Source organism: Galeopterus variegatus, unplaced genomic scaffold (assembly GCF_000696425.1).
Source record: "Galeopterus variegatus unplaced genomic scaffold, G_variegatus-3.0.2 Scaffold1636, whole genome shotgun sequence".
In the NCBI taxonomy this organism is placed as follows: domain Eukaryota; kingdom Metazoa; phylum Chordata; class Mammalia; order Dermoptera; family Cynocephalidae; genus Galeopterus; species Galeopterus variegatus.
The window spans coordinates 243,197-259,585 of NW_007727747.1; the positions used below are offsets into that span (position 1 = coordinate 243,197).

The window sequence follows — 16,389 nt, forward strand, 5'->3', positions numbered from 1 at the left end:
TTGGTTATCGTCTAGTGTAATTGTGCATGTGCACCCAGGTGTCCTGGGTTATGCACTTAAGTATAAGGATGAGTGGCTCTGATCCACGGGGCCTCCTATCCCTGGGATGCCCTCCCCATGGGGGGGCATGGGGAGGCCACTACTGCTGCTGGAGGCTGCTGCTGCTAGTGCCCCCGGGACCCTCTGCAAGGCCACTGCCACTGCCGGACCTGTAAGGTATCGGACCTGTAAGCTGCTGCCGCTGAGGACTGAGCTCATGTTATCTGCCAACAGCCCCTGGAATCTTTCCCAATTACTTAGCATGGACCTGAGTGTGAGGGGTCTGGGGACTCAGCCTGGCATGTGAAGGGTCTGGTGCCCCAGTCTGTACAATGGGTTTGGAGGGTCCGAGCCCTAGCTCTGACAATATAAATGGAAACTTAATATAACTAAAATAATAAAACATTTTCGCTTTAGTTATGATTTGCCTTACTTTACAGTTATAATCTAAAATTCAATGTTTTTAAGACCAAGCTTATCATGTTCTTTCTCAACCCTGTTTTCCTCTCTAGAAAAAAAGTGCTTCTAATCTCCCCAATCATCAGGTGTAGACTAATGTTTAATTCTTCCTTTTCCAGCTTCTGGCAATTTGGTGCCAATTTCTTTTTCATTCTTCCGTCAAAATCTTTCAATTTTGTCCCATCTCTCCATCCCTGTTGTTGGTGGCTACATACTATAAAACCTCTCACCTATTTCCTATAATAGCATCTTAGGCTCCTTTTCATTTCCAATTTCTTCTATTCTGAATTCATGAATACTGCTTCCATGCTAAATTTCCTGAGATTTCTTTTAATAATGTAAATCTCTGCTAAAAAGCCATCTAAATATTCTTATTTCTTACCCCAAATCACCCGGCCCGTCTCTCAAGGCCCATCATGACTGAGCTCTACATTCCCAACTTACCTGTTTCTTCTTAATATTAACACCAGCTCTTAGTTTCATTTAAACTAAGTTTCTTGTTGTTTTTGTATGCCTTCTTACCAAAGAATCTTCATTCATACTGATTTACTTTGTTGCCACCACCCATGTAAATTCACCCATCCTTCAAACCAGTGTAAGTGTTAACCCTTCCATCCGTTACTCCTGGTCATGTGGGCATCTCCCATCCTCAAACTTTGCAGTTGTGGTTATAAGTAGTACCAGTTTGGCTTTGTCTAACCTGAGTTACTAGGGATTCTCCCCCCCACACACAATTTTGCCCCCCAGCCCGGTAAACGCTATATTCGATGAAAAACGCTAAGCCCTTGACTTATTTTGTACTCGTTATAGCAGTTAGCATAGAACTGGGCACATACGAAGTCCTTACACATACGTACAATTCAATTCTATCAGTACTGCATGACATTGGCAACTAAGAGCTCATCTATGATACACATACAGAGAAATGTGAGGGTCATATATTGGAATAGCCACTATCTATGGAGCACCTTCATTTCTTCTCTTTAAATACAACAATCAACAGACTCTACTGTCAGTCAAACTACTTAAGGCACACCTTTAAGAATTTTACTCCCTTCCTCTAAAACCTTCTGTTACTCCTCATTGTTTCAATAATTAAATCCTCACTTCAGCCTTCAAAACCTCTGCTATATGGCTTCAACATCTTTTATCAGCTTCATTTTTCAGTACTCAAAATATACTCCAAATTGATGAGGCTAACCTCCAAAAACACCTTGTTTCTCCTTCCTCCCACGTTGGTATAAACTTTTTTTTTTTTTTTTTTTTTTTTACCTATAACAGTCTAGCCCGTCAAAATTCCTATCTATCCTTCAAGCCTATTACGGCTATGAATTTACCTTTGAAGTTACTCCAAATTCTCTCAGCAACATGTAATTTTTTTTCTTTGAAATATGGTACATATTTTTTACTTTCTTAGAGTACATTTTAAAACACCTTATAATTTTTATTTATAATAGCCAATGGACATCTCAACCATAAACTTCTACATACCCTTCCACCTCAGTTATGTTCAAAATTCAAAATCTCCCATCACAGATGTTCTGTTTCCTCTTTACTTCCAAGGTCAGTGAAAGGTGTTCTTCATTAAAGTAAGCACTGAAGAGCATAGGCTTAAAATTCTGACTCTCCCATCCACAACATCAAATCAATTTTGGTGAAATTTTCTTTCCCTTTTGTTTTTTGTTTAGGTAACTGGGAGTGCAAGTTGTGCTTTTGTCAAACCTATAAGGAAGACAACTTCTACAGCCATCCACAACATCAAATCAATTTTGGTGAAATTTTCTTTCCCTTTTGTTTTTTGCTTAGGTAACTGGGAGTGCAAGTTGTGCTTTTGTCAAACCTATAAGGAAGACAACTTCTACAGAAGAGACAGAAGAAAAATGTGTTTGCCAAGAACTGAATCTAATCTCTTATGAGGTAGGAAGTAATTTAGGAAAGGAAGTCTGTATTTTTAAATAGGTATCCTTCTTGAGTTACAAATAAATACATTCCCTAGCAACCTTTAAGCTTGAAATCTGAGTCACATTTATCCTGGTTTGGCTATTACAGTACCCAGAAGACTGGTATGCTTCTTAAATAGTCAATACATACCTGCTTACCTTTAACTCAAGGCTAAACATCAGATTTCCCAATTCTATGTAAGCTGGCCTAGAAAAAGCAACTAAATCTCTTGGAGAATGTGCTTCACAAGAAAAGAAAAAAAAAAAGTAAACGAAGAAAGACACTGGATCCAGACAACAAGGCTCCAATGCAGAAGGAGGTGAAGTGAACCCCAGGATTATGGGGAGACTGTAGGATATCAGCCTTTTAACAGGCATATCAGCCTTGTAACAGGCATAGAGAAAAACTGATCCAGATGAGACCAGGGTAGAAGGCCCTGGAAAAGACTTCTTCAGGAGGAAGAAGCTGACAAAATATTTCATATGTCTGAATATCTGGATAAGAGATTAGAAAACTGTAATAAGTATAATGTTGAATTAGTTGTAAGTAGAGAGAATAATAAATAAATGAAGAAAACAAGACAATTATTAAATCAAGGGAGAAAATTAAAAGTAGCACAGTAAAGAAAAGGCTTATTATCAGAATTTATTACCTGACTCAGCTGAGTACTGGGTTTTAATAGTTATAGTAATATAAACACTGAATTTTGATCTAACCAAAACTGCAATATAACCACATGGGAAGTTGGAAGGAGGGAAAGAGTACACAAATATGATGGGGGCAAAGAGAGTAAAGACAGCTAAATCTGCATATTCCAGAGCAGGAAGTCAATAAATAATGCTAAAATTGGGGAGGATGGGTCATCATAAAATAGTAATACAAACATACAACTTAGAGACATGGAGGTAAATATCAAAACAATCAACTGTAAGAGAAGAAAGTCAGATGGTGAAATGGGAGGAGGTAAAAACACAGAAGGTTGTTTCTGTACCAAAGATTGAAGAACCATTTGAGAATACAAACTTTGACAATATCACAAGAATCAGAAAAGTCTTAATAAACAGGGAAACTTTTTAAAGAACAGTTCTAAACCTTTAAAATTTGATGCAACTTTTATTAAAATTCACCTCCTTTTTCTTAACAATGAGAAAATGGTCTTTGGGGGGAAAACCCACAAAAGAGAAAATAATTACGGAAATCATTGTTTACTTATAGGATGCTAATTTTAAGAACCTGCAGAAGTTTAAGAAGCAGTGGCTAAAAGTATGCCATTGTTAATATAGAGTAATAAATGTATAAGCTTTAAAGCTGTTGTATTCTTTAACCCAGATATTATATTCCTAGGAATTTATCCTAAGAAAATAAACAGAAATGTACATAAAGATTTATTAGAAATAATTATAATCATAATATTTATAATAACTTAGATAAGCTTTAAAGCTGTTGTATTCTTTAACCCAGATATTATATTCCTAGGAATTTATCCTAAGAAAATAAACAGAAATGTACATAAAGATTTATTAGAAATAATTATAATCATAATATTTATAATAACTTAGAAATTACCAGTGTTTACAACGAGATAGCTTTTAATCTCTTATTTAAATGTCATTGTGTGTAAACATGTCATATGTATTATGTAATGTCATGTAAATATATCAATATACATTCATATATAATATGAATATGATGGATCTACACAGCCATTAAATACTGTGTTTTCAAAGGATACTTAGTTATGTGCGAAAATAATAATGGCATAATGTGAAAAGAAAAAATGAGACAAGATTATATGTATAGTTGAACCCAATTATGTAAATAAAATATATACAAATATTTAACTACATAAAATTGTATATAAAACAAACTCTGAGAAAATAAACCATAGGGAATACACCAAAATGTTAGTAGCATACATCAAGGAGCAATAAAACTATGATTTTTGTTTCTCTATACTTTACTATAATTCAGATTTTCAGCAATAAGCAGGTATTGTTAACTTCTGTTTTTTTCCTTACTATAGGCAAACATTTTAAAGTATTTAATGTGCATCTTTTGTTTATGTCCTTGCTAATGAATTGTTATTCTGATTGCCTGTATTTTTCACCTATTTAAACTTAGTACTGTTGCTGCTATATGTTTATAGAGTATTTTTTTAACTATAGGCTGTACTTCATGAAGTGCACCCCCCTCACATTTTCATTATCGGCCCTCCTAGGAATGGACATCCATATTGCCTCCAACAACCCCACCACCATCAAAAATAACCCTGCAAAGACTATTCTCACTAATGTCCCCTTATGGACTAAAAGGAGACTTGCTATATTAAGGAGGATAGGGATATTTAATCTAAGTATTACAAGATTGCCCTCTAGAATGGAAGTACCAGTCCATATTCTGGAGGAATTCAATAAACCCATGCCTGTCAAAACTAGCATTATCCAGTTTTCCAATTTTTGACAGATGAGCTGGTACAAATTAACATCTCACTATTGTTTTAATTTCTTTTTTTTTGTATTTCCCTGATTACTAATTCAGTTTGAGCATCTCTTCATATCCATATTATGTTTTCAGACATTCTCTGCTGTATAGTAGTTTCCCATAGCCTTTGCTCATTTTTTTGTTACATGTTGACATATGCCAGTTAACAATCCCCTGATAGTTTTAGACTTTACTCCCACGATAGCATTTTCTCAGTTTTTGATGTATTTTGTAAAGCAGAAAAATTTCTAAATTTTTCTCTAGTAAATGGTGAAGATTACTCACAATAGTAAACATCACCAACATTTATTGAGCACTCAGAATATGCCAGATACTGAGTTAAGTCCCTTATATGTCGTTTCATTAATATTGCTTCCATTTTACACATGGGAAACTAACTAGATCAATGCTTCAGGTAAGCAGTAGACCCAGGATTTACACCCGGTAATCTGGGTACAGTGGTGCCTTGCTGATCACTGTCCGATACTCCCTCTCACTCCACGTGAGTTGAATGAACTACGAAAAAGACTCTTGCCTAAAGGTATCATCTTCTCTTTACCATCCCTGTTACCAACCTGTCTGCAATTCTCCCAATTAAATATTAATTTCTGCAAGGGATACCATTATAATATGTAAAACTTCTCTTAATTAAAAAAATATTAACTCTTGGATAGAGTAATATATTAAAGCATTGATATATTGGCTAAATTGACTATTATGTTTAAGTCATGTCCACCAACATTACATAAAGCATACAAAGTGGTGTTTCAAGGACATTGAGGCTGCTGGCGAACAAAATGGGTTCTCCTCTACCTAAACAGTTTCTAACCTCTACAAGTTCAAAGGTTGTTTTTCTCCTTCTTTTGGATTCCTTAACCATTTATGAGAGTTGTGTTGACAAGCTGAAAAATGACTATGTGGTTGATCTTTTATCTCACTTAATGAGATTAACAGGCATCCCTTACTATCTGATTTGTCTTAGTTAATGGTGTGAAAGATAAAGTTGGAGGTAATAAGTGAAACAAATCATACCCTCTAAATGAAGAAGGAAGATAAAGTTTAACGGATGACTCATTCTGCTTTTACATTAGAATTACTGTGCTCTGGATACATCAGGCAATTGATTAAGGCTCCTTTATGAGAATATGCAAAAATGAAGGAGAAAAAAAAGAGGGGAAAAACTTGGGGAGTCTGAGTTAAAACCTGTGCTGTGTAATATAATTGTTGTTAATGAGATGAGAAACAAATTGCTACATGTGTAAACATTTACGGAGAACTCACATAAACACAGGTTAGACTATACATAGGTCAGATAAAATGTTAGAAGAAAAAGAAACTCAGATAGCTTTGCATAACCTTCTGTAACAATCAGGAAAAATAATTCCTATTCAAAATATACAATCATCCATTAATATCCTTTCCTCTCATTTGGGCAATTTTTACTATCCTGAGAAGCTAATTGTCAAAATCAGCAGAGATAACCACAGCTGTGTCCTATAGTAAAATCTCTTCAAACTTGCTTCTGTTTTATCCTCTATCTCCTCCACTCCTGAAACTCTAATAACATGTATTATACACGTCTCTCCTTTACAACTTTTTTATTCTTTTCTCTATTTTCTATCCTGTTTTCTCTGTGCTTCACTCTGGATATTTTATATCACCCTATCTTCCATTTCTTTATTGTCTATACAGCTGTATCTAATTTCAGTTATTAGTATCACGTTCTTAATTTTAGGTATTGTATTTTTAAGTTCTAAAATTCTATTTGATTATTTCATATAGATTCCAATTCTCCTCTAAAATGCTTCATCTTCTCACTCAATTTATTGTGTGTATTAGCCATAATCATTTTAAAGTCTAAATCTGATAATTAAATTATATGAATATCCTCTGGGACTATTTCTGTTGTCCGTTTTTCTCTTAATTTTCAGTTATTTCATCAGGTCTCCTGATACGCTTAGTAATTTTTGATTGCAAGCTAAAAATCATAAACAAATATTTTAGAGATAATTTGAGGCTCTGGATCTTTCTCCAGAGAGAAACAGGCAATAAGAGTAGGATCCGATCACCTTAATTCAATCTAGAATTGATCTGACTGAATTCTGGATGTAAGTATTTGAAGGGCTGGCCTATTTCTAGTTTACATTTACTCCTAAGGTATATCCCATTCAGGAGTCCCAACTAAAACCTTAAAAGTTAACCAGGTCCACTCCACTTTGATTTGCCCTGAACACTAATTTTTTTGTCTTCCTAGCTGTATGAAACTGCTGAAAGACATATGCAGCTTCTCAGCTCGGTTTTTCTCCTCAGTTTCTCTGAATGAGAGAATAAAATAGAGAATTTAAAAAATGCCTTGAAGGGAAAAGAGGCAGTGCTCAGGGGTTCCATTCACTCTGAAATTCAGGCCCCTCCAATATCACAGCTTTTGTAATTCTCTAAGGCCTTCAAACATTATTTTTGTTTTAATTTCATACAACGTTTCCAGTTGTTTACAGGAGAGTTGGTCTGATACAAGTTATTGTACCACAGCTGGAAATGAATGTCTTCAAAATCTATTAAAATTTAAAACCTATATACCCTCTGACCAAGTATTTCCACTTCTAGGATTTTATATCCTAAAGATTAACTCATATATGGCCCCAAAACATATGTACAATAATGTTTATTCCAGCATTATTTATAATAGCAAAAGACATAAAAGAAATCAATAATGAATGAAGTCCATCAATAAAGAATAGGCTCAATATATCATAGCATATCCATGTAATGAAACACAATGATGTTGTGGAAACAAATGACCTGATTTAGTATGTGCTAAAATGGAAGATCAAAAATAATATGTACAGTATGTGCCAATTTAGGTAAAAATGGATAAACGCATGCACATATATTTGCCTATGCAAAAATGTTTCTGAAAAGATACACCATAACAGAAAAGAGTGGTTGATCTGGGATAGGACAGAAAAACTGGGGGCTTGGAGTCCCTGGAAGATTTTTTCATTACTTTCTAGCGTTTGAGTTTATTTTTTACATAATAACCATTTATTTAAGAGAAAATATAGCATGAGAAGTGCCACATACCATGAGGCAAAAGGAAAATGGCAGCTCAAAGGGTGGACTATTTAAGCAAGAAAACTTTACGGGAGTGAATTCTGAGTTTAGACTTTAAGGACAAACTGGATTTAGCTGAGTGAAGGTGAGAGAATGCATGCAGAGAAGGGGGGTAGAAAATGAAGGTGTGAGGGGATACTCATGCTAGGGAAATCATGAATCGTTCAACATTGATGAAGCATGGGATGGATATAGTATACTGCTTTTCTTACAAGTCTCATTTTCTCCCATAGACAGATTGTGTTGGGGTAAGGAGTTTCGATTTTATTGAAGCAATGGGGAACAATTTAAAAGTTTATAAGGAAAGTGTGATATGATCACCTTTACACTCATATATCACTGTGGACAATGGATTGACAAGGGTCAAGACAGGGAAGAGATACACTGAGCAAGAAGACTGCTGGAATAACCTAGAGAATACTAATGCGATGACAATGAGAATAAAAAGGGGCAGATAGTAAGATACTAAGAAGGTCGAATTAAAAAGATTAAGGCCTTATTTATGAACAAAAGTGTATATGAAACCATGTGTTACTATTTTCTTTGTTGACTTGGACAACTGAGTAGACAATGGGGCACTTCATTGTCAGGAAACATATAAATGGCATGAATATTTTAGAAGAGAAATGTATAGTTCTACATAGCTGAGACTGAGGTTCTTGGTTGGTGACAATTAAGAGATCAAGGTATCCATTTGGCAGCTGAATATGGTCTGCAGAATAGGAAAATGATGACTTAATTGCTGTAAGAATATAATTGGTAGGTGAATAATGGGGATATTTAAGATTACCACAGGAGGAAGGTTATGGTGAAATCATAACATATAAAGGGTGAAATATATATGGAAAGCCCCAAAAGGTAGCTAAGAAAGTACTCAGAAAGGTTTCAGCAATGAGCAGTATCATGGAACCTAATGGATAACCATTTCAAGAAGGTATACACTCTTTCAGAGAAATCTAGAAGGAAAGGGCCTGAAAGGTGTCAGTGGTATTGGGAAATTAGATGATTATATTTTTGATCAACATGTCAGAATTACCCAGTGTTTGTTTAAAGGTCAGATATCTGGTCCTTCTGAACTGAAATTTCTTGCGGTGGGGAAGAGTATATGCTTTTTAACAAGGACCTCAGTGAATTGCACCGTCAGGTATGAAAACAACATAAGCAGATTGTAAACTCCTCAAGAACAAGGATCTCATTTATTTAATTCATTGTATACACTTAATGTTCACCATAGCATATGTGACATAGCAGACCTTCAATAAATGTTAAATAATTTAAAGTTGAGATAAATGGATGACTAGATGGACAGATGAACAAGCAACTGAATGAAATAACTAAAGAATTAATCTCTGCCAAAATTTTGGCAGGGTCATTAGAGTTTACATCCTGTGTGTGTGTTGGGGGGGTGGGCAGACAATATACATGTAAATAGATAAATAAATAATTTGGAGAGATCTACTTTAGCTAGAGTAGTGAGGGGGAGCTTCTCTGAGGAGGTGGCATTAGAGCCATCACTTAAATTATAAGAAGTTGTTAACCATATGATGGTTCAAGGAAAAAAACATTTCAGGCAAAGGAAAGCCCTAAGGAGAAAAAGGGTGAATAAAGTGTGTATAAGTAATAAAGAGACATATGTGGTTATGGCACAATGAATGGGACAGCGACTGGTAGCAGATAAACCTGAAAAGACTGATAGGGTGCTGATCATACAGAGTTTCATAGACTGTGATCTCATGGGAGTCTGTATGTTATTCTAATTGCAATGAGAACCCATTTAAATTTTAAACCAAGTAGTGATATGATTTGATTTACACTTTAAAAATATCATCTTGGCATCTGTATGAATAATGGATTACAGCAGCGCAATAGTAGAAGTAAGCAGAGCAGTTAGGGATTGATGTAGTACTCTAGACTAGAGGTGATTATGGTCTGGTGCTAGCAGTAGAGATGGCGAGAAGTGCTTGGATTTAGAATATATCCCGGAGATAGAGCAGAAAAGATCAGGTTAATGAGTTAGATATAGGAGGTAAAGGAAAAGGGAATCTAAAGAATTTGAATTTTAGCCTGTAGGCAATGGGGACTCATTTAAAGTTTTGAGTGAGTGACACAATTACAGTAGAATACATTAGAACAATTATCTTGAGGCAGGAAGCAAAATGAATTCTTTGGGAAATAAAGTAGAAGGCAGAGGCAGGTTTGGAGGTATCAGTAATACTCTAGGCCTGAAATGACAGGAACCAGAATCAACATGATGACAAATGGAATGGCAAAAAGCAATGGATATAAAGGCCACAATCAAATATGTAGAAATTTACTTTGTGGTGCCTTTGGGCACTGGAGCTTAGCAGAGAAATCTCAGCTAGAAAGATCTGGGAATCATCAGAACAGATGTGATAATTAAAGCTGTGTGAGTGATTGAGATCGCCCAGGAAAAGTCTGTAGAGGGAAAATAGAGCCTAGACTAAGAATTGGCAAAAGAGAATAGAAGTGTCCAGAACAAAAGGAGAACAACTAGGAAAGTATGTCATATGAATGCAAATATAAGCATTTCAATAAGGAGTGTTTGTACCTGGCAAATAAGGACTAAGAGATGTCTACCAAGTTTGGTAAAATGGATATTGTGGGTCATCTTGGTCAGAAGGTGTATCCATTTAGAGGTAGAAGGAGAAGCCAGACTCCAGGTACATAAGTCATTTGAGATATGAAGTACTAATAATAAACACAGATAAGACTTTTAAGTATTTTGGTTTTGAAGCAAAGAAAGAGAAGTAGTTAGAGAAAGAACTAAAGTGAATTTAGTTTTGAAGCAAAGAAAGAGGTAGTGAGAGAAAGACCTAGGGTGGAGGGAGGGAATCTTTACAATGGGAGAGGCTACAGTATGTTTAAATACGGATGTGAAGGAGACCATAAAGAGAGTATGAAAACAGCAGAGACAGTGGGTTGACTACTGTTCTTTAAAAAGGCAGGTGAAATGGGATCCAAGCACAGGTAAGCACAAGTATACTTATGAGGAAAGACAGTTCTCCTAGTTATGGGAAGCAAGGATAGGTATGGACACAGGTAAGTTAGTAGTGGTGGCGCTGAGAGGCTGAGGGATTTCCAGTATGATAGCTTCCTTCTATTTTCTCTAAGGAGACAAGTCATCCACTCAAAGTGAGGGAAAAGGTGAAGAGATTTGAAATTTGAGGAGAGTGGAAAAGGAATAAAATAGCCATCATGGAGAATGAGTAGAAAATGCTTCCAGGAAAATGTTAGATTTCCTAGGCCATGTCGAGGGACTTACTGAAGTTGAATAAAATTATTTCTGCATTTTTGTGTTTAATCGTCTTATGAAAATATCCAGGTTAACTCATAACCAACATCCTGATACTCCCTAAAACCTTACTTGGCTTTTCTACAAAGAATGATAACTCATATGGTACATCACAGGGTAAACTATGCTTAACTTTTTGAGGAACTGCAAGTGAATAAACGGAGAGACAGAATGCTTTTACCCTAAGATTTCAAAAACAAGGCAAGGATAGCTTCTCTTGCCACTTGTATTCAACATCATAATGGGGTTTCCAGCCAGGGCAATTGGGCAAAAAAGTGAAAAAACATTATCTAGATAGAAAAGAAAGAAATAACATTTGCAGTTGATATGATTTTGTATGTAGAATATTCTAAAGAATCCACTAAAAGAAAAAAACTATTAGAAAAATAAATGAGTTCAACAAGGTAACAGGATAAAAAATAAATATACTAAAATAAATTTTCTTTCCATACACTAGAAACTGAAAATGAAAGGTCTTAGGGTGGAAGCATTCCATTTTCTATTAGTTATAACATTAGCTTTTGGTTTTTCAGAGGCCTTTTATCAGGTTGAGGATGTTTCCTTCTATTCCTAGTTTCCTGAGTGTTTTTTATCATGAATGGGTATTCAAACTTGTCAAATACACTTTTGGTATCTATCGAGATGATCATGTAGTTGCTGTTTATTCTTTCAACAAGGTGTATTACATTAACTTGCAGATCTTAATCTTGCATTCCTGAAAAAAATCCTATTTGGTCAGGGTGTTAATTCTTTTATATGTTTCAATGTTTGGTTTACTGGTATTTTGTTGAAGACTTTTATATCTGTTCATAAAAAAATTAGCTTGTAGTTTTGTTGTCTTGTAGCTTGTTGTTGTTTTGTGATGTCTTTCATTTTTGTGATCAAGGTAATATTGATATAATAGAATGAGTTGGGAAATGGTTATACCTATTTTATTTTTTGGAACAGTTTGTGAAGAATTTGTATTAATTCTTTTTAAAATGTTTGGTGGAATTCACTAGTGAAGCTCTCTGGGCTCGGCTTTTGTGTGGGAAGTTTTAAAATGAATACTTCAATACCTTTATTTGTTACAGATCTATACAGATTTTCCATTTCTTCTAGAGTCAGTATTAGTTAGCTCAAGCTGTGCTATGACCCAAATGTGTCCCCCAAAAGCTCATATATTGGAAACTTGATCTGCATTGTAACAGTGTTAAGAGGATGGGAAATACAATCCAATTATGATATTTGAAAGTTGGGGCCTTTGAGAGGTGATTGGATTGTACCCTAATGATGCTTAACATGTGAACTCATAACTTCAAATTTTGAAGGTAGCTCTTTTGGCAAAAAAGTTCTTTTGCTAAAGCCATAATATATCATTTCTGAAATTATCTTTCTTTCACTTTCCATAAATTTAATTTAATTATTTATCCACATTGTTTTGGTAGAGGCTATATTTAGTCTGACAGTAGTGAATAGGTGTGAACAAACATATAATGTTGGCTACATAACAAATTGCTGCAAGAAGAATCTTAACAGATGAACACGGAAAGCAACTGTGTCCCATAGACTGTCTTAAATAAATGACACCAAATTACATAGAAAGCAAATGAAATTTATCACAACTATGTAATCATTTCATTTCTCTTTTAATAATTACTATCTGCCTGGCACATATTAGATGCTTAATAACGCTTAATGAAAGAAGGAATTAACATTTTAGAGATTCCTAGGCATTTGGTACATAAAATAATCAATTACAAATACTCCCAAAGAAAATATAAAACCCATAGTTACTGAGGAGTGTAACTGCTAACTTAGCATATCTTAGCAATGGCAGAAACAATATCCAGAGACAATACTGATGAATTAAGAGCCTAGGATGAGAAAAATGACGATTTATTAGAGATGTTCAGTCCTTCCACAGAAGAAGGGTGATTTTCTTTTTCCATCATTACTGTGAAATAGTATAACACAATTAATAGAAAAGAGTAAATAAAAAAACTGAATTTTTCTTTAATGTTTAGAACACATTTAGATTTGACAATAATAAGAGTTATATAGGGTAACTTGAAACCCTGCTATAATTTGCTTGTTACTCTGTAAATTAATTTCCTAATTGGTTAAAGAGAAGAGGTTAGATTAGATAATCTCTAAAGGAAGCTTCCACTCCTGTTTCTGATGGCAAAGCATCTGATTGTGGAGACTACTGGATGCTTTAGGAGTATGTAATTTTAGTACAGCATACAACATCTATTTTATTAAAAGTAAACATTCTGATGAAGCAATTTCCTTTTAGGTATAACTTATTCTAATATTTTGGTCAACATGCTGGTAATAATTTTCATAATTTTTTTCTTTTTTTTTTCCTTTTTGTCTTTTTTACTGACCGGTAACGGGATTGCAACCCTTGGTGTCGTGCCCACACCGGGGACCGGCAACGGGATTGCAACCCTCGGTGTTGCGCCCGCACCGCGCTCAGCCAGTGAGCGGGAACCGGTCTCCACATGGGATCCGAACCCTCGGCGGGAGCACCGCCGCGCTCCCAAGTGGCGCACTCTCCAGTGCGCCACCGGGCCGGCCCAATTTTCATAATTTAAAACATATTTTCATATCCATTAGAAGTTTAATTTTTTCATAAAAAATTATCATGAATGTATCTGATTTTTTTTTTCAAAAATAAAATCAATTATACAGTCATTATATCATGGCACTATTTTTTTTCTTTAGGTGACTATATTTTGAGAACTAGTATAAATTCTTACCTCTAAGAGATAAGGTTCCATTTGATCCAGAGTTTTCCCAAGATGCTTATCTGGATCTAAACCTGCCAAGAAAGTTTTTTTTTTTAGATAACTATCAGATTGGAACTTTTAAGACATATTCCCCTTCCCTTGGCCCCTCCTTACTAGGAAACTAGTGTGCGTATATTTTAAATTGCTTTGATCCTAAAGTAAAATGTACTTTTCTAGTATTTACTTTCCTATTTCCCTTGGGTAACTGGTTTTCTTGCTCCTGAAAAATAAGCTTCAACATATTTCTATTGCACTGCATCAACTACCAGATGCACTGTTTCAATTCCTTTTTGAAGAACTGTAATTAGGGTAGAGAAAACTAGCATTATTTCAAAGACATAAAATTTAAATCCTTGGGGCTGGCCCCATGCCTCACTCGGGAGTGTGCGGGGCTGGTAGCGCCGAGGCCAAGGGTTCGGTTCCTATATAGGGATGGCCGGTGCGCTCACTGGCTGAGCGTGGTGCAGACAACACTGTGCCGAGGGTTGCTATCCCCTTACCAGTCAAAAAAAAAAAAAAAAAAAAAAAAATTAAATCCTTGATATTTTAAGCATTATGATTTATTTTACTCATACACAACAGTACGAATTTTCTCATTTATTCCTACTTTATTTAAAACTTCAAACTTCTTACTTGGAGAATAACAGTAGAAAATAGAAGAGCAGTAGACTGTTATACCTATGTAATTAATTCACTTAATAGTAGCTATTGGCAGAAATAATTGTATTGTCAAATTAAATGACATTTCATTTCAATGACCACTTGTGCCACAATGTGTTTTCTGAGTAAAGAAAGAGACAATGCTGAAAAACTGTTATTTTTCAAATAGCATGTGTGTAACTTCTAATAGAGATAGTCAGCTGATAGAATAGTAGAATTTATGTAGATAATGGGGTGCAAATGGACAAGTGTGGGTAATAAGAATGCTTTCTATACACCAAGACTAACCTGCCAGGAAAAAAAGCAATCACATGCCACAAATTGGCTACAAAATAAATGAATTCATTTTAGATATTTACATCCATATATACATGCATTGGCTTAGCTGCATACAAATAAGTTATTTTTATTTGTTATTGTTTTAAATTATTCAGCTTATTAATTATACAAACTGATTAATAGTTTCCTGTTTCTAGTTGGATGCCTGGAAACAGAAAACTATTAATTAACATAATCTTCAATTCTATTAGATATTGCCAAATTTTCCTCCAAAGCAGTGTTACTAATTTATACTTCCACCATCAGAAATTTATAATTTCCATTTTCACATATTGTGAAAATAACTTAGTATTGTCAGACGTTTTAATTCTTGCCGATCTGACATATATAAAATGTTTTGCATACTTGTTTTAATTCCCATTTTTCTTAGTATTAATAGCATGTTTTCCCATTTCATTGCCCATTCATTCAGGATTTCAATTCTGTGAATTGCTTATTAAAATCATTTGCTCTTTTTTAATGCTGAATTTTATCTTTTATGTGATGATTTAGTCCTCAATATATTCTGAATGCTAACCTTTCATCATTATTGGCATTGTAAATATCTTCCTAATCAATTGCTTGTCTTAAAACTTTGTTTTGGAGGGGTAGGGGAATGGTCTTTTGATAAACATAGTTTTATCTTATAGTAGGCAAACGTGTTTTTAAAAATTTTTTTTCTTTGTATTGTAATAAACCCTTCCCAGCCCCAAGGTCATAATGTTAGTCTCATATTGATATATTCTGAATGCTAACGTTTCATCATTATTAGCATTGTAAATATCTTCCTAATCAATTGCTTGTCTTTAAACTTTATTTTGGAGGGGTAGGGGAATGGTCTTTTGATAAACATAGTTTTATCTTATAGTAGGCAAACGTGTTTTTTTTTTTTTTAAATTTTTTAAAAAATTTTGTCAATATACAATGTGGTTGATTATTATGACCCATCACCGAAACCTCCCTCCCTCCTCCCTCTCCCCCCTCCCCCCCAAGAATGTCCTTTCCGTTTGCTTGTTGTAACACCTTCAAAGAAATTGTAGTTGTTATATGGATAATCAGTGCTGTTTATGGAATCCCTTCCCTACTGATGTATATGCCATCTCTGCCAAATACAAAGTTCCCATACATATGTAACTCTGTGTCATTTTGCCTTCAAATTACTTTAAAATATTTCAGCATAATCAGTGTGATACACAAGTTTCTGTTTTAAGCTATACTCTAAAGATTGTTACTTGGTAACTAAAGGGCTCTAGTCAGAACCCATAACCCCACAGGCTACCAACTTCTAGTGCT

General features: G+C 34.8%; 1 protein-coding gene across 1 annotated transcript in view; it reads right to left on the bottom strand.

Annotated features, from left to right (window-relative positions):
* The window catches only part of LOC103594852 (diphthine--ammonia ligase-like), a 93,928-nt gene that overhangs the window by 18,117 nt on the left and 59,422 nt on the right, over nt 1-16,389 (bottom strand). The window contains exon 4 of the mRNA XM_008578133.1: nt 14,089-14,150. Coding sequence (XP_008576355.1) covers nt 14,089-14,150 — 62 coding nt within the window. The remainder of the gene's footprint in view (nt 1-14,088; nt 14,151-16,389) is intronic.